The sequence below is a fragment of the Xenopus tropicalis genome, chromosome 5 (assembly GCF_000004195.4).
Source record: "Xenopus tropicalis strain Nigerian chromosome 5, UCB_Xtro_10.0, whole genome shotgun sequence".
Lineage (NCBI taxonomy): Eukaryota > Metazoa > Chordata > Amphibia > Anura > Pipidae > Xenopus > Xenopus tropicalis.
Window position 1 is genome coordinate 45,128,411 of NC_030681.2, and position 22,181 is coordinate 45,150,591.

General features: G+C 38.7%; 1 protein-coding gene across 1 annotated transcript in view; it reads left to right on the forward strand.

The window, feature by feature from the left end:
• Positions 1–22,181, forward strand: part of vit (vitrin) — a 55,604-nt gene that overhangs the window by 21,348 nt on the left and 12,075 nt on the right. Inside the window, exons 2-15 of the mRNA XM_002934462.4 lie at positions 6,740–6,804; positions 8,501–8,557; positions 9,053–9,209; positions 11,346–11,479; positions 11,603–11,662; positions 11,930–12,151; positions 12,397–12,447; positions 13,177–13,215; positions 13,527–13,583; positions 17,354–17,425; positions 17,731–17,790; positions 18,351–18,422; positions 18,507–18,575; positions 21,713–21,775. Coding sequence (XP_002934508.2) covers positions 6,774–6,804; positions 8,501–8,557; positions 9,053–9,209; positions 11,346–11,479; positions 11,603–11,662; positions 11,930–12,151; positions 12,397–12,447; positions 13,177–13,215; positions 13,527–13,583; positions 17,354–17,425; positions 17,731–17,790; positions 18,351–18,422; positions 18,507–18,575; positions 21,713–21,775 — 1,144 coding nt within the window. The 5' untranslated portion in view covers positions 6,740–6,773. The remainder of the gene's footprint in view (positions 1–6,739; positions 6,805–8,500; positions 8,558–9,052; positions 9,210–11,345; positions 11,480–11,602; positions 11,663–11,929; positions 12,152–12,396; positions 12,448–13,176; positions 13,216–13,526; positions 13,584–17,353; positions 17,426–17,730; positions 17,791–18,350; positions 18,423–18,506; positions 18,576–21,712; positions 21,776–22,181) is intronic.

A 22,181-nucleotide genomic window follows, 5' to 3' on the forward strand; every position in this document is an offset into this window, starting at 1 on the left:
CTTTTTAGCAAGGTTATGATCCATCTGAATTCTAAATACATAGACTACACAAATCTAACCAGGGTTTTTTTGTTATTTTGTTGATATCTCAATATGCTAGTTAGAGTTTGTACATTACACAGCTTGGAGAGTTACCCTTGAGTTTAGGTCTCTTTAGGTCTATGGCACGCAGAACATTTCGATCCCCTCGCCTCCACATTGTAATAGCTGTTATATTTCTTATATACTTCTGCCTTATGGATACACTGGGTACTGAAGATGGCCATACTTGGGCAGTTTGGGCGATTTTGACATCAAGGCATCAAGGTTTATATAGCACTGCAGGTGACAATTTCAACAGATTACCCAGCAGTAATACTGGACTGTAGGCAATCTGCCCAAAATAAAAGTTTCTTCTGCCAATGCCTTTGCTCAGCATATAGATGAAGAATTTGCAGATGAAGGTGTTGTTGACTTTATTATTATTATTATTATTATTATTATTATTATTATTAACATTTATTTATAAAGCGCCAACATATTCCGCAGCGCTTGACTTCATCAAGACCAAAAAATTAGTGCTCTATGTCCTTCTACATAAATTTAATTTTTTTTTTTTTTTATTTAATCTCTTTTAATGTGTTGTGCATTACTATTTATTATTTTGCTGTAGGCTGTGTGTTTAAAATGAATAACCAGTTATTTAAGCACTGACTGTTGCTTTTATCTTGTTACACTTGTGTATTTCTTACCTGTTGTAGCTATTTTTTAATTTGTGCTTCTATGCTCTCAATTCTAACTAAAAACATTACTGAAATATGTACTTGATATGCTGTTCTTTATAACAATCCTTTGAAATCACTTTACATCTTATAACTGACAGTGCAGACAGTAAGGCGTCTCCTATCCTTGAGGGTATCCTATGGGGCTGAATAAGATGTTTGTCAATACAGAGAAATATGTAACCACCTTGTTCAAACAGATGTTGCTAATACTTTCCCTTGCCTTCTGACACTGTTGCTATAAACTCTACTGTTGCCTTTTCTCCATACTAAGTAGAAGTTCCAGTGTGTTTTCACTAATTGCTTTACAATGCACCACTTGGTCTTCCTATAGAGAGCTGACAACAGAGAATCTATGATTCCTTCAGTCTGTAATAATAAGTGTAGGCTGCAGCCTTAAAACAATAGCAGAAAATGGTGTTATGCTTTCCCTTACAGATAATTGGCTGCATCCTTCTACCTATATAACCTGAGGGCAAGATAGGGGAAAGACAATTATTCTATTTTGCAGGTGTGGTCTTGCCAGTACATATATTGAAGCAAAAGCTATTTACCAGGCCTGGCAGATTGTACTGTGACAAAAGCTTTTTAGCTGGGGACCTTGAAATAGTAAGAGAAGAAAGTCACATTATTTTCAGTTTTATAGATCACATTATCAGTTGCAGCAGGCTGTCCAGCTTTCTTGTGATCTATAGAGAAACACAGAGGCCTACACTGGTCATTCATTTCTAGTGATGAGCGTATTTTTTGTCAGGCATGGATTTCCAGCGATTTTCCGCATTTCGCCACTGGCGAATTGTTTTGCGAAAAAAAATTGTTGCACTGCAAAAAAGTCAAGGTCGCGTCAAAATAGCTGCAGTCACATCAAAATAGCCACAGTCTCGTCAAAATGGGCGTGGTTGTGTCAAAATGGGCACGGTCACGTCAAAATAGGCACAGGTGACAAAAAAGTTGTACAATAAACACAAATTTTTCTGTCGTTTTCGCATATTTTTTGGTGAAGCGAAACAGGACAGATTTGCTCATCACTATTCATTTCCAGTAAAGTTCAGTTGCCACCCAGTCGGTATTTGATGGGCCTAGTCGGCAAATCGGCAGCTAGGGCCAGTGCCAGTATTACAAATTGTATATAGAGGCCAGCCTCTGCCCTGCTCATTATCCCCACCCATTAGCCCATTCCCGCACCCTATCAGTCCATTCCCTCGCCCCATTTGCCCATTCCCCTGCCTAGCCTGGCCACTTCTCTGCCCCCAAGTGACATCACTGCCCTCCCTCATGCTAAAGGCCCGTATTAAAAGCAAAACAAGTTGGCAACCCTTGTCTTTAGAATCACAATGGTGTCCCAGGACTTCATAAATAGGGTACTGGTATTGATTCTACCAGTCATTTAGTGGACTATAATTCAGTCTAAACAGAATGGCAGCTCCTCACTGCAACCAATTCTTTTACATGTTCAGTAATACTGGTGACTAAATCACTAGGGGGCATATTTATCAAAATGTGAGTTTAGAGCTTAATACATAAAAGCTCATCCACGTTCTATTCATTCCTATGGGATTTTTAGAAGGGTAATTATCAATGCGTAAATGTTAGAACTCACGATTTAATAAATCGGTTGGGTTCAAGCTGAATTTACCTTGACCCCACCTGCAACTTTGCTATGTCCCTCTTCTGCCTGCAAGCGTCGCTATTTATAGCTTTGCGTCTGTGTGCCCCGCCCCTGTCATGATGTCTGAGAGGGGCGGGGGCAGGTCTATAAATACAGAGGCTCAGTGGGTTAAAGTCAGGTGTGGATAAGAAGCGGATGGATTAGAGTCAGGTGCAAGTTGACTTTTTGTTGACTGCACATCAAAACTGGGCATCATCTGCAAAGAATGTGTGGGTTTTTGCAGTGTTTGAAGAAACTGGCAAACCCACACAGGCAGCATGAATATTGTTTGCCCTATGCAGTACCAAGGTCTATATTGAGAACTTACTTCATTTTGACATAGGTTATAATGATTTACACCACCATAGAAAAGGCAAAAACATTCAGGTGAAAAGAATGTTTCAGTAAACTTGCACTTACCCAAAATAGTGCTCTCCTAAATCAGCTTTAAAGAGACTGAAAAATACACTTTGAAAACTAACATTTTTACTTAATTGGGTGAGGATGAAAAATGTTTTAGGGAGGCTGCCAGTAGCAGACTTTCCTTTGGAAAATGTATACAGTAATTATATGCCTCATAAACCACTGTGAAAATTGCTGAGAGTGCCATCACTTTTGCTTTCTTTAATTATATGTGAATATATAGCAGTTTATTCCTTTTTGGCAAGTAAACATTAAGATCCAGTCATTAGCGCGTTTGCCAAATGATCAGATCTTTGCCTGGTATAGCCCCCAACCATCAGATCATAATCATAATAGGCACCTTTATATGCCCATTGGGAGGGGACCACATCAATTTACTGCTAATGCTGTCCTGCCCAATGAGATTGTCAAACCTGGCCAACAGATATATAGTCATAAGTAGGCAGATGCCAACTTGGCCTGAAATGGCTAAATCGGCAGTTAAATGGCTAAATCTGCAGTTTGTTTTGAAAAAAAAGGCACCAAAAACCATAAAATCAGACACAAATATAGTTATAATAGAGTTCATTCCTACATAAACATTTATACAGGTAAAACAACCTATGTACAGGTAGCTCAAAAGAGCATGAAGCTTATTTGAATATAAACAGTTAATTCTATAATATTGCCTTTGGCAGTATATTATCCTATGCATTAATCATAGCATTAATCAAGAAACACTTTATATTTTATATCCCTAAAGCAGAAGAAATGTACATTTTTTTTTTTTTGCTGCAGCAATTTACTATAGTAGCCTGGATTGGATCCAGAAAATGTAATATAATCCCTTAGGTCATAAACCAGGAAAAGTACAAAGGTTACATCCATACAGGCAGTCGGAAGTCACTGCCTTGTAACTAAGTTCTTTGTGTGGTACTATGTATGGAGCAGAAGTGAGCAGTCGGCATGTCGCATACAGGGAGAACTTTTAGTTTGTCTAAAGCATTGTAAATGACAAATTTCATATTCTGATATAGACAGACTTATCCAAAATGAAATTATTTTTTTCTTGATCTGTATTATTTTTTTTTTTAATTTGTGCTGCCAGTAGGGAAACGACAAGGATTAGACAAAGTGGCTGGCTTGGTGCTGCACTGGTGATTTACATGCAGGTTGAACAAAACTCTGTGCAGGTTAAATTAAACAAGTGACATTGCATTGCGTTTGGCTGTGGCTTTACTGGTGTGCATCAAATGCGAACGTGAAGTGATGTTGCACCACATTCCCATTTGGTGCACGCCAGTGACATCACTGACATGCACCAAATGCGCTTTGCATCATGCCAAAATCTATTGTCTGCACCAGAAAGGTGGACCTGATGCATAGGCAACACAATTATAGACAGTGAGGAAGGCAGGAGCATGTGAGCAGTGCAGTGACATCTAGGAAGTGCAAAAATTATTTTTATGTCAGGGTGACAAGTCCCCTCTGAGGCATTATCCCAGTTTCCCAGTCTTGGAGCCTAAAACACTCGCAGAAGTAGCATACAGAGTGGAAAGATGCAGGTCCTACAATGACAACATTTTGCAGGCTAGAGTGGGTCCAGGTTAAGGTATTGTGGGGTAAGATCGGGCGTGGGTTGAGTTTATCCTGACAGGCACATCACTATTAAGGTTGGCTCGCTTTACCATCTCTAGGTGGCCAGGAGTCTGGATGTTATTTCTTCTCACAGACTGGCCTATAATTTATAATTATAAACTGTAAAGTTGATTAAGGCAGTATTGGTGCGGGGTGGAGCAGATGGGGATGAGGGAGTTGTTTAACAAGATGTTTGCCCTGGGACCACCAGTGTCCTAAATAGGTCCTGCTTTTTCTATTTATGTATTAACATGGTGCAAGGTTTGCCCAGTAAATTAACCCATGCCTATGAATTATGGCTTAGTGCAGTTTGTGACATCCAAAGGATAATGCCAATCAGTTGTCACATTACTGATCTGTATGAAATATAAAGTCTAAATTTGCTTCTACTTTACATACATGTAAATCTATATATTGCTAATACAATGCACCCCTAATCACCAATACAGCAGGGCAATAATCACCTTAAAATGTAAAAGTCTTCCCCAAACCTCCCCAGGCTCCATAGGTTGCATCTAGGTTATTCAGACCTCACGTGAAAGATCCCAGTTTTGTTTCTCTGCATCTCAGTTCCAGCAGTCACAGCCACAGTCACTTTGTGCTTATTAGAAACAGAAATAGTGTGCGTGTGTGTAACAGTGGGCATCTTATTCCCAGTGCATTGCTTCTGTTCAAGCATTTGCAATTCAGGGCCCAAATTATGTTTCCAAATGAGTCCAGGAAAAAAGAATTCTATGTAGTGAATTGGTTGAAATCCATTTCCAGACCTGCAAATTAGCAGTGTAGATTTCCTAGAATATACTTGAAAATGGTTTATAACAAACAGTCCAGCGTCTAGATTTCAGGAGGCAGGATGTAATGAATGGGTCGCAGGGCATATAAATAAACTAAAGGTTAGCTGACATTTTTGAGGACAAAACTCCACCATTATATAGTGTATAATTAACAGTGAAAAAGATAACTTGTGCATTAAATAGGCAAGTCTGTTCATTATGATACGTTCCAGTCATAAAAGCCATGAAAAACCAGAAGAGAAACCAGATCAAAACAAACTAATAATTCTGTACATTTGGAATCCCTCTGCCACCCGCATGATGGGATCTTTCAGTGCCATAAAACGCCACAGAGATGCATGGTATGTCTGAAAAATGCAAAGGCACAAAAAGTATTCAGCTAAAGCCCCCCATCCTCCCCAAAAAAACATTCTCAATTTAGATAATTAGGAATGCACCAAATCAAAATTTCAATCTAAAGGGATGTTTGCCATAAAATAAAATTTTTGTATGTCATAGATGATGCTATTCTAGGCAATGTTCTGGTTCTCTTTTATTAGTTATGGAATAACATATGGGATAAAACCAAGCACACAAACCCACAAATATATTGTTATTCTTTTATATTTATATAACTTATATTTCTATTTAAGCCCTATACACTACTTCAACTTCCATTCTGAGGCATAAAGATCCATTATCTGGGAAACCCCTGGATAATAAATCCAATACCTGTATAACATTATTGGACAGATTTAAAAAATGTAAGACTACCACAGAAAAATGCACCTACTTTCTATACATTTATATGGGATATTTTATCCTATGGGATATATATACACATGTATACAGTACAGGTATTGGATCCAATATCCGGAAACCCTTCAAATATGGCCCTTAACATATAATAGCCCAATCTTTTGTGGCACAATAAGTGGACTTACTGCTGAAATAAAGAGTGATACCTAAAAAGGGTCATTGCATTTGGTCATACAATGTCTTAATGATATGATATAACAAAAAGCAAAGCCACAAACAGACAAACTTTCCTCTTTATTTAAAAGATTTATATTTATGCTTTAAACTATGCATTATAAAGCCTGTCTTTATAACCAGTAATCCCAGAAGCATAGGTAGCTAACTCTGTTCATGTACTTTCTGGCCTACCCATAGTGCTGATCAAAAATCCAAAAACCATGTGGGGCAGAGTGGGTCTGAGGGCCAGTGCTTTAGACCAAGTACTATTTATGAGACGTGAAAACAAAAGTTTTTTTACTTCTGGGGCCAGCAACCCCCATTTAAAAACTGGAAAGAATTGGAAGAAAAACACAAATAATTGTATAATAACTATAAAAAATAAAAAAGAAGTCCAATTGAAATGTAGATAAGAATTGCCTATTCTATAACATATTAAAAGTTAATTTGAAGCTGAATCTTATATTCCATTATAACTTCATTTGTACTGTTAAATCTAGCTATACATAAACTGACATTGTATTCATTAATTTCTGTTTCAGTGTTTATGAAAAAGAACATTTCATTTGTACTACAATGAAGGAAAAGTTGTTTGCAGTACTACTCGGTAAGTGTTGTGGTGTTTTCCTTTTCCAATCAAAGCAGTTAAATAAATAATTAAATAAGGTTCTTCTTCACATCATAAATATTATCTAAACATTTCAGTGCAGGATATATATGCACATACTTTAAAATATCACTTAAAAATATACATACGATGGAGATAATTCTAGTGAATGCTCTAAATAACTGAAGCCTCCACCTTGGCCTGGATGGTTGCAGCCTAAAGGCCAGTTATGGTACAATTAGAAAATACCTATTTGTTCTCCCAGATACCCTTAGAAGGCGAACTTAGGGGCCAGTTACGGTGACATTTAGAATAAACACTTATATGGTGTCCAATATATCTATAACCGTGTTATGAGCAAAGGGGGCCCCTGACCTACTGTTGGACCTCAAAGGGATGCTTGAATGGAATAAGTCAGAAAGTCACTGCTCTGTAGGATAAGGGAGGTGTTATTTCAAGTGTTTCTAAAGTAACACACAGCTCTGCAAGTTAATACCACCATTATTAAAGAAAATACCCTAAACTACTGCTGATGCTAAATTTCGAGTCAGTCTAATGCGTGCATTAGATACATGTCTGGATTTAGGGAATGAAATTGAAACTCTAGGTGCTGCTAAGACGGCTTGTCTATTCTGCATAGTTTTGACAAGGAGCAACATTACCAACTGAGTGAGGAATACAGCACAGCCATTCAATCACATCAATTCCAAGCTAATCTGGAGAGCTGCTGCAATAGCCTGCAAGTTACCAGGGGCTGTAAAAAGTTTAAAAGCTTAAAATTCTGATCTTTAAATCAGAATTTCGGCTCTGCTAGCGCAGATATGTGCCCTGCCCCTCTGTGGTGCTCAGAAAGGTAAGCGCCAGCATTTGAAAGCCCTATTGTTAATGATTTATAGAGATGTAGCGAACTGTTCACCGGCAAACTAATTCGCAAGTCCGCAAATTCGCGAACTTTTGGCGATGTTCGCCATTTTGGGTTCGTCGCGTTTTTTTTTGCGCTGCGTTTTTTTGCCTCGGTTTTTTCCGCCGCGTTTTTTCGCTTCGGTTTTTCGCCTTTGCGTATACATAGGAATAGCTTGCGGTTTTTTTTTGGCGTTATTTTTTGGTGTTTTTTTTTGGCGTTTTTTTTACAAAGTATTTTTCAGAGAAATTTTGGCCCTTGATCCCCCTCCTGCATGCCACTGTCCAGGTCGTGGCACCCTTTAAACAACTTTAAAATCAGTTTTCTGGCCAGAAATGGCTTTTCTAGGTTTTAAAGTTCGCCTTCCCATTGAAGTCTATGGGGTTCGCAAAGTTCGCGAATATTCGCGAGTTTTGCCGAAAGTCCGCGAACGGGTTCGCAAACATTTTTGGCGATGTTCGCTACATCCCTAATGATTTACCCCACAGTTAATTGTCTAGTTTGATAGTGATAAGCTCAGGGGCGTTCCAGGCCCCTTGGCCACCCTGAGGCGGTGGAGCGATGCATATGTAGTCTGCAACAGCGTCAAGCAAGCCTTCTGCCCTGGCCTCTAGTCTAGTACAGAGTGCAAACTAATGTATATTGGGAATTGCCACAATTATGTAATATAGCCAACACTATGCTACTAGCAAGACATTCACTATACAGAACATTTGCAACCCATTTGAAAAGCATTTGTGGACATTAGTACATATCCAAAGGTGTCTGTTAAACATTTTTTTCCTTTCATCACAGTTTTGCTCTTGGCTTGTATGTTTGCATCATCAAAAAAGAACAGAAAGAACAAACAGCGTAAGTAACGAGAGAAATCTCTTCTTCAGTTTGCTGTTCTTGATATTGCAGTTGGAGTAAAATAGATTCTAGAATCCATGGCGCCACCTGGTGGAGAGTTGAGATCACATTTAATTTCTCAGTTCTGTGATATATTGCCTCTGAGGTGTTGCTGTATTTCTATAAATCAGCTTTATTTGTAGCATTGTAAATAACAAGGGAAATCTTGGTAGAGCTTTGGGAATAATAATAACACTTTGATAAATGCTTGCTGGAACCAAAAGCAAAATGAACCATGTAAATAAAATAGATATTACATATTTGTGGGTATAGAGTTTCTCTTTCTTCTGTATAGAGTAAGGGTGCCACTATAGCTACACTGTCTTTGAATATGAGAAGCAGGTTCAGTAGAAATCAGCAAGGAAGATTGTATATTATCAATACTTTGCAACAGATTGCTGCTTGGGAAGTGTTCATTTAAATAACATACATTTTAATACGTATTTGTTTCCACAGATGCGCCTCACATAGACTGTGATATCAAAGCAGGGAAGATCGTTAATCCAGAATTCCTTGCAAAGTGCCCAGCTGGGTGCCAGGATGGGAAACATCGTGTATATGGCACTGATATTTATGCATCGTTCTCCAGTATATGCACAGCTGCTATCCACAGGTTGGAAGACTTAGAGGAATTTATAACTCTGGTTAATTTAGATACATTAATAAACGCACAGCTAAGTAACTTTGGTAAAGCAATACAGCCAAGGCACACAGGCTTTCTACACATGGTAGAGGCTTGGTGAGTTTGCAGAAGATACAAGTGTTACACTTAAAGGAACAGTAACACAAAAAAATGAAAGTGTATAAAAGTAATAACAATATAATGTACTGTTGCCCTGCATTGCTACAACTGGTGTGTTTGCCTCAGAAAGACTACTATAGTTTATATAAATAAGCTGTTGTGTAGCCATGGGGGCTGCCATTCAAAGGAGAAAAGGCACAGGTTGCTTAGCAGATAACAGATAAACCCCCATTATATGGGGCTTATCTACTAGTTATCTGCTATGGAACCTGTGCCTTTTCTCCAGCTTGAATGGCTGCCCCCATGGCTACACAGAAGCTTATTTATATAGTAGCTTTTCTGTAGCAAAAACACCATTTTTTTGCAGAGCAACAGCACATTATATTTTAATTACTTTAGAACACTTTAATTTTTTGATGTAACTGTTCCTTTAACACTTGCCAGAAGGTACACCAATAAACCAGTATCTCCCCCATACCTCTCCATTATCCCCCAATATCTCTCTGGAGGGAGTATCTCTCTTTAAGTATACTATACTACCAGTGCATCTGCACAGTTTTTTCCTTGCATGAATGAATATACTGCACTGGAAACTTCTTAGTCATTTCCACTTGGTCCGTACAGACTGATTCTAACAAAAGCATTTGGAGAAAGTTGTCTTTTTATGGCTCTCATTCTCTACAGTTTTTCGACATACCAAACATACATAAATACAGAGAATTTGTTTATCTCCAACCTACCTAGAAGCTGATGAAGGTGCTCAAGTTAGGTTAAAACTTTATTAAGGTATAGTTGATCCAGAGGAAATGAAAATATCTGAAACTATCTTTAATTTGCTTTAGAAGGGTAAAAAAGCTCTTCCTGCCCCAAAAACATCAGTCAAACCAGCCCCTGAATCAATCTTCTACTTAATATTATTATCAGTAGAGTAATATCAGTGGCATTAAGCCAGTACAGGTATAGGACCCATTATCCAGAATGCTCGGGACCAAGGGTATTACGGATAAGGGGTCTTTCCATAATTTGGATCTCCATACCTTAAGTCTACTAAAAAATTAATAAAACATTAATTAAACCCAATAGGATTGTTTTGCATCCAATAAGGATTATTTTTATCTTAGTTGGGATCAATTACAAGGTTCTGTTTTATTTCTACATAAAAAAAGGAAATCAATTTTAAAATTCTGAATTATTTGCTTATAATGGAGTCTATGGGAGACGGGCTTTCCGTAATTCGGAGCTTTCTGGATAACGGGTTTCCGGATAAGGGGTCCGATACCTGTACAACCATTTCAAGTACAAAATTCCACTACTTCACAGCTATCACCATAAAAACTTAAGAAGGAACCTACTTTCTTCTAACCTCAAGGCTTAACCTTATGTCCTCTAGAAAAAAAACACTGGAGGGTCAGGCACCATAGAGTTTGTTGCAAGGCAATATATATTTTAGTAATGCCCTTTTTGACTACTGAAGGTCAATTCTAACCTTGCAACCACCCTGAGGTGGCTTCTGCGATGCTGCTCTCCCTCACTTTCCCACAGCACTTACCTTTCCTGCACCGGAGGGTGGCCACATCACTAGTGCAGAGAACACAATTGCGCTGCCTGCACTAGAAGAGCCAATTTTCAGCAATTTTGGCAGCAGTGCCCCTGTACTACTGTAAGCCAAAACTTCACAGTATATTCTAGATGGGCCTTGCCAGTGACCTAAATAACGAAAGAATATTTATAAACTGGTAGACAGGTATAGGATTTATTAATATAAAGATTTATTAAAATAAAACATTAAATAAACCCAACAGGATTGTTTTGACCCCAATAAGGAACAATTATATATTAGTTTGGTACTGTTTTATTATTAGAATGAAAAAGGAAACAATTTGAATTATTTGTTTATAATGGACTCTGTGGGATAACAGATCCAATACCTGTATAGTTTTTGATTCCCTAGTATTCCCTAGTAACTCAGTGTCTCAATGTAATGAACATTTCCATTTCCCTTGGCAGTGGTGTAATTGATAACAATGGAGGCAAAATCTTTATTCGAAAGGTTGCTGGTCAGTCAGGCTACAAGGGAAGCTACTCAAATGGTATACGATCCTTGTCTCTGCCCCGCTGGAAAGAGTCCTTTGTTATTGCAGGTAATGCTAGTCTCTTGCTCAGTGAGCTTTGTTGAATAAATTATAGAAATATTATATTTACTAAAAAAACATTTAAATATCACAATATTTTAATGAATAACTGTCTGTTTTCTTTGGCTACAGGTAAAGGAAAAAAAGGTGTTAGCTACCCTTCAGTTCTCGAATATGTTGAGGTCAGAGTAGGTAAGTTTTTTATTTTTGGAAAATCAAAATAAGAACTTGCCATCATCATATACTGGGATGGGGGTATGAATAAACTGGCACTGGAGTTTAAAAACATAAATACTTAGAAAGTGAGAGTATTTTCCTCTTTAGCCTCTCTCTGCCTCAGGCACAAATGAAAATAATAACTCTGCGGCCAGGACTCTGTTTACTTAGTCATTCAATGTACAGTGTTTGTTATAAATGTTAGCGCTAAGTAAGGTTGATAAGTATAATATTCTTTTTCAGAAACAGTGCAAAGAATTATCCCAACTCCCTCTATAACCACAACGTCTGCTACTACTACCCCTACCACCACAACTCCAGAACCTACAACTACCAGCACCACACCAGAGCCTACCACTACCACTCCAAAGCCAACAACCACCCTTCTCATAACAAGCAGCCCAACAACTACCACCACAACAGATACAAAAGTGAGACCGCCACTGGTTCGCACAAGGGATACAGGTCAGTGCAATATACGACATGAACACTACAGATAGTTGCAGGTTGGAATTTAAAAATTCAGTCCTCTTCTTGAGGCAAGTATAAACTCAGTTTTTATGCTGTAATCATTGAAACGAATTAAGGTGAGTGCCTAGACACCTCCATATAATGAATATACCATCTATGCAGCACAGCAAATGTAAAAAAATACATCAGGCATTAGGCTGCATAAGTGGCTTATTTTGACATATTTCATGTTAATGCAGGTTCCACTAACATCCATCCTGCATACAGATCCATTGTTGCTGCAGCATCCAGTAAGTGTATTTCTTTTTTTTTCAAAAAAAGTAGCAGATACATTTGAGTTTTTCATATTTCCAGTACTTTCTGGCCACACTGGCACTGCTGATTCCCAAACAGCATTATTGTTGTTGATTGTTCTCAAAAGATGCATATTTGACCATCTGTAACAAAAGGGGCAAAATTGCCCAGGTATAGCATCCCATAGCAACCAGATTAGATGATGGTTTCATCATTAAAACCGCACTGCTTGCTGTACATTATGAACATGGATAAACCCTGCATTATTCTATAGTTCTTAGTTAACAAAACATAGTTTCATAGTTAACTAAACATAGTAAACTAAAATCAAATCCAGGTATGGGATCTGTTATCTGGAAGAGCATTATCCAGAAAGCTCCAAATTATCGAAAGACCATCTCCCAAAGACTCCATTATACTCCATTATTTTTTTTACGTTTTTGAAACGTATTTCCTTTTTCTCTGTAGTAATAAAACAGTACTTTGTACTTGATCCCAACTAATATATAATTAATCCTTATTGGAGGCAAAACAATCCCCTTCCAAAATGTATAACATCAAAAAATGGGCCAGACTCTGTTTAAGCAGAAAACGTTTTCCCATAGACATTCCATGAGTTTTTACATGATAAACCATGACATATGATTGAGTCTAGCCCAGTTTATCCTCAGCCTTAGTTTGAAACATCTACAAAATGAGGCCATTCAAAATGTGTTTTATTCCAGGGCAAATGCAAGCGGCTCAAGGATCAGGACAAAATCAAGGTTTGTTATCAAGGTTTGTTTTATTAGCTGCCACCCAGAACTGCATAGGTTCTAGTTCAGTAAACTGCATAGTAACTGCATAGTTCAGTAAAACTGTGGTAACAAAAAGTTTCTTGTGTGATGTGTTTTTGTTATAGAAATATATTAAAATGTAATACAGTGAAACCTCAATTTTTCATCCCCTGATTTTAAGTTTTCCTGCATTTTACACCACTTTACTTTTTTAATTTGCTCGTTTAGTTATTAGGATACATCTTAGAACTATAAATATTATATACTTAAAAACTAATTATTTTATGTTTGCATATTAGTTTTTAGGTCGCCTCCAACTTACCCAAACAACCGAAATATTCCACGCATTAATGCAGGCAAGTATAGCCATTTTTTAAAATTCTTCTTACAAAAATAAATAGGGGTAATTTAAGTTTGTTTTCAAACAACTGACCAGTAAATACTACCTGGTTGCTGTGGGGTCCAAGACAAGTAGCAAACTCAAAACCATTTATTAAATTACTCACTATGTATACAGGTAAGGCTTTCTTAGTTCCAGTACAGTGAGAATGTACTTAATCCATCATGGATTTTGCAAACTAAGAAAGATGAAAATTTACATGACCTTAAAAGTGGACATATAGCCTAAAACTAAATGCAATCCAAATACATTTGTAACACTTGTTTGGCTGTAATTAGGGTAAATACCAGGCTAGTTGGACTTAGAGCATGTGTTACATGCGACAACCTTTCCCAGGATGAGCCTCCGCTATAGGGGAGCTGAGTCTAGGGCTATATGGTGTAGTAGAACTACAATTCACACTGGTGTTGTGCATTAGATTAAAGGAATAGGACGCCAGGAGCTCTTGCAGATTAACTTTATTGTCCAAGACAAGGTGTATCAATGCAGGGATCAGCAAATACTCACACAGAGTTGAGGTAGACCAGCATACAGAAGTACAATCGATAATACAGATGAGCAATAGGTAGAATATGATGTTTCCCTAGTAGTCCCTTCTCATCAAGAGGTTGGGCAAGGCATATTTGCTAACCTAATTCCCTAGCACTTCTGTGTCTCTACAATAAGGCAATGAAGGCCTAGTAGGAAGACTACTCCTTTCCTAGTATTCTGGATGGGGCTAAGGCTGCCCTTACTAAATAAGTCTGACTGATCTCACACCTCCTAGAGGGTGCTATTACAAATGCTGCTATACTGTCTTTTCCTCATTCACGGGGCCCTGTCCCCGACTTATCAGATGAAATGCTACTGGGGCCTTAGTGCTCCAGGATCAGTGGACTGATGCCTGAAAGCAGTGGCAGCCAAAGAGGAAGCCACTCCCTCCTGCTAGGCACTATATCAGTCTGCAGGGGGAGTAGTCAACCTGTATAGACCTATAGGGCGTAGTGTTAGAACTGTAACTTAAGTACAGGGGCTATTACCCAATAACAATAAAGGTGTGAAGAGGTAGGGGATAACACCATAGGGAGCTTAAAGGGAAACGAAAGTCAAAGTCACTTGGGGGTGCCAAAATGTTAGGCACCCCCAAGTGACTTTAACCGCTTACCTCGTACCCCGGGCTGGTGCCCCTGTTAGGAGAAAACAGCACCAGCCCGGGGCACCTGGAGCGCAGCGCTTCCGTCTTCCTCGCTTCCTTTTCCTGAGTGCCAGCGGTGGGCGCATGCGCAGTAGAGTGAAAAGCCGACTTTAACATTTAAAGTTCGGCTTTTCACTCTACTGCGCATGCGCGCGCAGCGAATCAGGAAAAGGAAGCGCCGGCAGCTACCCCGGGCTGGTGCTGTTCCTTCCTCACAGGGGCACCAGCCCGGGGTAAAAGGTAGGCGGTCAAAGTCACTTGGGGGTGCCTAACATTTTGGCACCCCCAAGTGACTTTGACTTTATTTTTCCTTTAAGGTGGCCATACACGTGGCGATCTAACGATGTTTCGTGCGACCATCGGTCGCACGAAACATCGTCAGATCCGCCACACACCGTCAGGGCTGAAACAGCAGATAAGGAGGTAGAAACAATAGGATTTCTACCTCCTTCTGCCGATTCAGCCCTGACGGCAGATTTTGGTCAGGCGCCTTCTATGGCGCCCGATCAAAATTTTCTAACCTGGCCGATCGGCGAGTCGTCCGATATCAGCAGCTTCCTGCGATATCGGTCGACTCGCCGACATGCCATACACGCACTGAATATCGTACGAAACCGATAGTATCGGTGCGTGTATGGCCAGCTTTAACCCTATGGGTCCCTACACATTCATTTAGTACACCTACATGTCATCCTTTATACTTCCATTCCTTTCTCCTCTCTGTATTGATGATTTCCAGTGGTACTCACGCTCTACACAGCCAGGAGGCGCGTCCTTATGATATAGACTGCTTGCAAGGATCATAAGCACTATGAAAAGGCCAAGAATAGTGTAGGCTTGCATTTCCTCTCTTTTGGGAAGTTTGAAACTCAGGGCTGGAACTAGGGCTAGAAGAGGAATGTGCCTACCTAGGGTACAATGTTGGGGGGGGGGGCACTAGGCACATACTTCTTCTGTCAGCCTACCCATAGTTCAGGGTCCTGGAGGGTCACCTGATGCAACATTCACAGGGGGTCTGGGATTCGAGTCACTATGCCGAACATACGCCCTTCACTCCAACTGGTAGTTTGCCTCAGGCATGCTTTGCCCTGGTATTGATCATGCTTAAAAATTTAAAAGGAATCATTAAACTATTTTTTCACAGTACCCTATATGTCCCCTTTAATGGTTCGGATTATGTTTAACTCACTTAGGACTTGGCCAAATCCAATTCCTGTAAAACTGCTAGGACTTGCACAAATCCTGGATTTGGGGCCTAATTACAATAAAGCCTTTTATAACTCCTCATCTAAACCTTCTGTGGTCCACTTGGCTTCAATGTGCCTGCCTATTTAATATAGTACTCTGATTCCAGCATTTTGTGGTCTGTGAAGAGAAATTTGAACAGATCTTCCCTTATTTTTAGAACAAAAATGACAATTTTGTATACAGCTAAATGCAATAAAGCTCATAAATATAGCTACTTATGCCTAAGCCTCAGTAGATATCCATCTTCAATTACAAAATAAGGTGGCAAGTCTGAAGATGGGTTAATCAGTATATCTTCCCTCACAATAAATCATGCTGTTGCAGTAGTAAATATGGACAGAGGATATCCCTATAGGCATTTTTCACTTTCTTTTACTATTTGAGAATTTCAAAAACCTATTTAGATGAGACACAGCCTTACCAGAACCATCCTCCAGAGATGTTTTTTTTTTCTTTTCTATGACAAAGGGTGTAATTTATCATTGTGGAAACCCACCCAATGTGCAGATAGCCTCTGAATTTTCTCTATTGTTGTAAATCACTGACATTGTAACAAAAGACTGGGGTTGACAAACATCACATGTTGACAGACCAAGTCTGCCATGGTGGAAACTGTCCCTTGTGTACCAAGCTTAGTTTGAACTTGCACCATGAAGAACTAGGCACACAAACAATTAACATCTCTGTTCATTCATGGCCATGTCTGCTAATTGTTACCGCCATCTGTGTATAGATTTGCACAGAGGCTACACAAATATATATGGAATCTTTGATAAATTGCTCTTTAACTATGTCACTGGCTTGAAATTTGTTGTTGCTTATTTATAAGAAGAGGGATTTGAAAACCAATAAAAGTGACTTAAAAATAATGGATAAATGGATAGAGGCAAACTCTAAATGAACTTAAAATATGCAAATCTGTAATATGAGGGGAATTCACATTTTATGATACATTAGTATACATTGCACAAAATGCTACAAATACCTTTGTGAATGTGAGCCATTCCAGTCTGCACTGCAGCTTCCAGATGCTAGCTCATACAGCCATCTCTCTACAGCAAATCAGGACACTACAGATAGATAACATGTCAGAACCAGCAGAACATTAGATAATTACCGCATGTGCAACACAGTAACTAGGAAAATAATACTGACCTTATGACATTTCTGTACTCTCTTGCAATTTTGTGTCATTATTACCAATTAGGTGTCTGAATCAAGCTAATCTTTGAATGTCTTGTTATCTACTGAAAACATTTAAATATACCTTTCATAGTTACCTAAATCATGTCTGTATGTCATAGGTGCACCGCGGCAACAACCAGTAGTGGCCATACGCAAACCTACTGGAAGTCTTCAGCCATCTACTGGTTTTGGTAAGTTTAATGTCTCGGGTAGTCCTCATACATCTGATATAGAGGCCATAGGGATTCCCTTTGCATACCTTTATGGATAGACAAATCAAGTACAGATAGTATGCAGTATAGTATTATTTCCTAAATATACTTTTGGTGTGTATAATTATGCTGCCCTGTGTTACCTGTAAGAAGATATACCCTAAAATCTGATTTCCAGCTATAGTTTTTGTGGGGGGTTTTGTAGTCAGTTGAGTGACACAATCTAAGAATAGATTACATACAACTTTTTCATACAACAAATATGTGTATTATGTTTTCAACAGGCTACAGCAGAATTCAGCAAATTTTATCAGAAAAGAACAGTGCTCCTCAACAAAGCCCAAGTAAGTAAACTACGAAATTGTACTAAGTGCAACAACTGAGTAACTGAGAATGTGAATACAATTGCACCAGTGTTTTTTTGTACTTATTGTCAACTGCAATTGATTGTTTTGAGATTCTAGGGTTCATTCTGTGCATATAATATAATTCTTCCTCAACCCTGCATGTTGCCTATCATTCACATAACAGATCTGCAGTTTTCATATAGAAGTGACCTGTTAATGGCACCTAGGTTAAAAGGTATTGTGTGCACTGCAATGCCTTCTTCTTTGACAAGAAGACACAAAACTGATACAACCACTTATAAAGGTAATGAATTTTACCATGTGTGGGAAAAATGCTCCAAGGCAATTTTTATTTATATTGTCATGGTGCCATTCTATCTAGTCCTATATCAGCTCACCTGTCTTTAGTGCGTAGAAGTATTTTTACTTCTTTCACTCTACTTTTGTAACTAGAGTAAAGTAAAAGAAATGTTAATGTGTGCTTGTGGGTGTAAGTGTGTGTGTATTGATATTGTAGAATAATGCTTCACTGACATTGGTATTATTATTCATTTAAGCATTACCAAGACGTGACTGGCAAAATCCAAGTCAAAGAGTAAATGTCCAGACAATCCATCGCAAGCCAACAGGTATGATAACTATCACAAATACAAAATGAATTTATATTACGCTGAGTATTGAAATTATAAGTTGTCTGTTTTCTATCCCTCTAGTACCTGAAAGCAGTAATAGTGCACCTAATGTTGGGGCTGTCTGGCCTGTAGAAACTCGGGACACACAAGGTACATTTTCTAAACAACTTGTGTAAACACTGAATCATTTAAAAGGATATTCTACTTCACATGTCCCACTCTCTTTGCTACAATTAATATAAACCCACAATACTTCCTTATGGTCAGGGTCAGAACTAGGCAGAAGAGGCATGTGGCAATAGTGCAATGGTAGGGGGGACTGTAGGCCCTTCAGGCCCGTCTGTAACTAAATGGCAGCTGGTGGAAGGAGCAATGGGTGCTCAGAGTTGTCTTTTTAATGGCAGGGCCCTGCCTAGGGCACCCTTGCAACCGTAATCAGAAGCTTAATTCTCTATAATTTCTCTCACAAATAAGCAATTTTGCAGTGGTTTGGGGCTGATAACTATAAGAGCAATAGCACACATGGTAGTTCAGCACATTTGGTCACCTGAACAATTTCCAACTGAGAAGGGGGCTTAGAAGAGCACAGTGGGTGCCCTATTCATGGGTAAGACAAATGTCACTTGGAAATGCTAATTGTTGCTTTTTTGAGTGATAATAGCCAGACCCATGAGTGATAATAGCCAGACACATGAGTGCAACTATAGACCTGGTCAACCCATGGGCCATTCTTGCATTTGGGTAGCAAAACACCCTGAATCTGCCCACAGAACATTCAGAGAACAGGGATTCTGTCTAAAACACAATGATTACATCCATGCTGGATTTTAAGCCCCTAACAGGATTATTTGAGTGACTGAGATAAGGAAAATAGGACAATTCACATCATATTTCAACTGAGAAATTTTGAGATGAAAGAATCTATTTTTCCTACCTATTGCAGATTCATAAAAATCAGTTCACTATATAGCTATTCATGCAGTGCCCAGTGTCTCCTAGCTTTGCAGGTTTATTGCTGACCTTGCTTTTTATTTAATTGGTAGTGTGTTGCATTCCTTTATGATCCAGCATTATTTGGCACTAGGCAGAAGGAAAGGTGCCCAATCACCTGTTGTTATGTAAGCATGTATACCTCTTGGAGGGGCCTGGCCTACCTGCTGTAGAAATAGATAAAACCCTGTTCCCCATTTACTGCTTCCTAAACAAGGCAGACCTACCACTATCTGGATGGAAATATCACCTATCCAAGTGTAAAAAAACACAACATAGTATTGTATTGTATTGAAATAAGGCAATAAAGCATTTTGTATTTTAAAGCCTGCCAAAAAGCACACTTAATATTTTACTTTGAGAATTCATGAAATTACAGCTTAAATACTGTGCTTCATTAAAAATCTGTTAAAGTGTTTTGGGCTGAAACCAAAGTCTACACATTTAGAGCTGAATAATATAATGGCCCATCTGTGCTCCATAGCTGGCTTTGACCACTAACATGTGTTTTTATACACCATACTCTTTAAACTTGCCACAGAGATAAGATTTCATTTCTGCCTATCTACAGTAGGCATCTTGATTTGGGCAGTGCAACAGTGGTAACATTGAAAGCTACTTTGCTAACATGAACAATGGCCAGAATAAACTGTCCAATTTTATAAATTCCAGAATACTTCTAGATTTGCTGCCTGTTTGTAAGGACAGTGCTTAGCTTGTTCTTAATTTTAATTTGTTTGGAATTTTCATGGAAAGGATACAGTCTGCGTTTGTATTTAAGGTGGCTGAGCATTAAGGTCACATCCCTGCAGACTTTACTCAGGATCTTTTCTCTCTGGTCAGCAGTGCACTCCCCCCTGGTTGTACTTGACTGCAGATACACTGTATAATACTTTCTTGACATTTTTTGGGCTACCTATAAAGGTCAACTAAATTTGTATAAACATCATTCAATGCCATAAAACCATACATTCTGCATCCCTATGTAAATATGGCAGTTTCTTCTTTTTCAGTCAGTCGAAAAGTATCCCAGCGCTTTTAGCTGCAAACAAGCAACTGGTGTATATATTATGCAGAATTTCTGTATTATATGCACAACATTCATGTTGGAAAAAGAGAGGATGTATATGATAAAACTCCCCCTATTCCCAGTAAAGATGGAGTCTCGTATAAAGCAGGATAAAATAAAACAAGCTCTAATAGTTAGTTTAAATAGGTACTTACCAACCACTTACTTGGGTTTCAGCATGTAAAATACCTCTCTCAGTCTGGCAATGTTAATTTCTTCTATAGATTGCCCACTATAATTTATAGAAGACATAGGGGAGCAACCAATAGTGTAAAAACTTCTTTATTATTAATTATTATTTATTATTAATTAGTAAAAATAGATTGCACTTACAGGAACTCCATATTGGCATTCACTAGTTTTCCATTATTTTTACTACCACATATGGTGTGCAAATAATACAGAAACTCTGAACAATATATACACCTGCTGTTCTCTTGCAGCTAAGAGTGCTGGGATTCTTTTCTACTGACTGTTTATATGAAGCATTGTGGGTAGGTCCAAAACTAGGGGTAGGCAGAATAGGCACCTGCCTAGGGTGCAACAGAGTGGGGGGCAATAGGCATGTACCTCCTCAGTTACCTGCCCCCTAGCTCCAGCCAGCTGAAAGAGTGGAAATGTGCTGCACTCCCCACTTGTCACAATTGCACATCGCATGATCTCTCCTGGGCAGGAGAAGTGCCTTGGACACACAGCACATTTAACATTTGATCAATTGTTAAGTGTCTGTAGCACCTTGGAATAAAGTTGGGATCACCACATTTGCTGCAATAATACAGGTATTGGCTTTCGAAAATTGTTCTTTAGCATTCTACTGGGTCTGGCTGGGTCAGAAATAATACTTTCACCCATATAAATTATTTTCCTACTTTATTAAATCAAACACTGACAACTGTATTTAGATCATAAGATCAATTTAATATTTTTGTACAGTTGGTCCGTTTGGTTTTAGAGACAACAATTTCCAGGGGTAGAGAATCAAAAACATGATCCGTCCATAGCAATAAGGGACAGCTGGCTGCAACAGTCTGGGTTATGCCATTGGATTATTAGTTAAAATTGTTGCAATTTTTTTCCATCATTTTCCTACTCACAATTATGTGCTGCTCCCCTAGCCCTGTTGCTTTAATTTATTTTGAGTGTGCAGAACTGACGATGGGTGCAAGAACTCTAAGCAGGATCCCTGAATTTGTGAAAACATCTAATTTTTCTGTGTTTTCACTTGCAGTGCACAATTCTAAGACTAGCGTTTCAGAAACTGACAGGTGGAAATCGGGATTTTCACAAACCAGTAAGTAGCCTTCTTTTGTAAAATGGTTTGGAATTTACGAGGGGTGGTTTTTTTTCAAACATAAATATGCAATGAACTTTTATTTAATGATTGACTACAGGGGCTTACCTATTTATAAAAGTCACAACTGGATTGAGAATGAGCCAAAATATTTTGGCGTTTCTGATCCAGCCCTGTAGCCCTAGTGATACCCTATAGGCAGTGAGTGGGCTGCACATGGATATTCCATGCTTAGTTGCTGCCCCCATGAGTGGCTTCACCCGAAAGCCTCTGCCTGATGCCTACACAGATTTTATAGTATACTGTGAAATATATGTAACCTAAATACTTTACAGCATATTTACTAAAAACTGGTATAGCAGATGCTTTTCCCACACAAGGGCTTATTGTCACTAAGCACAAAAAA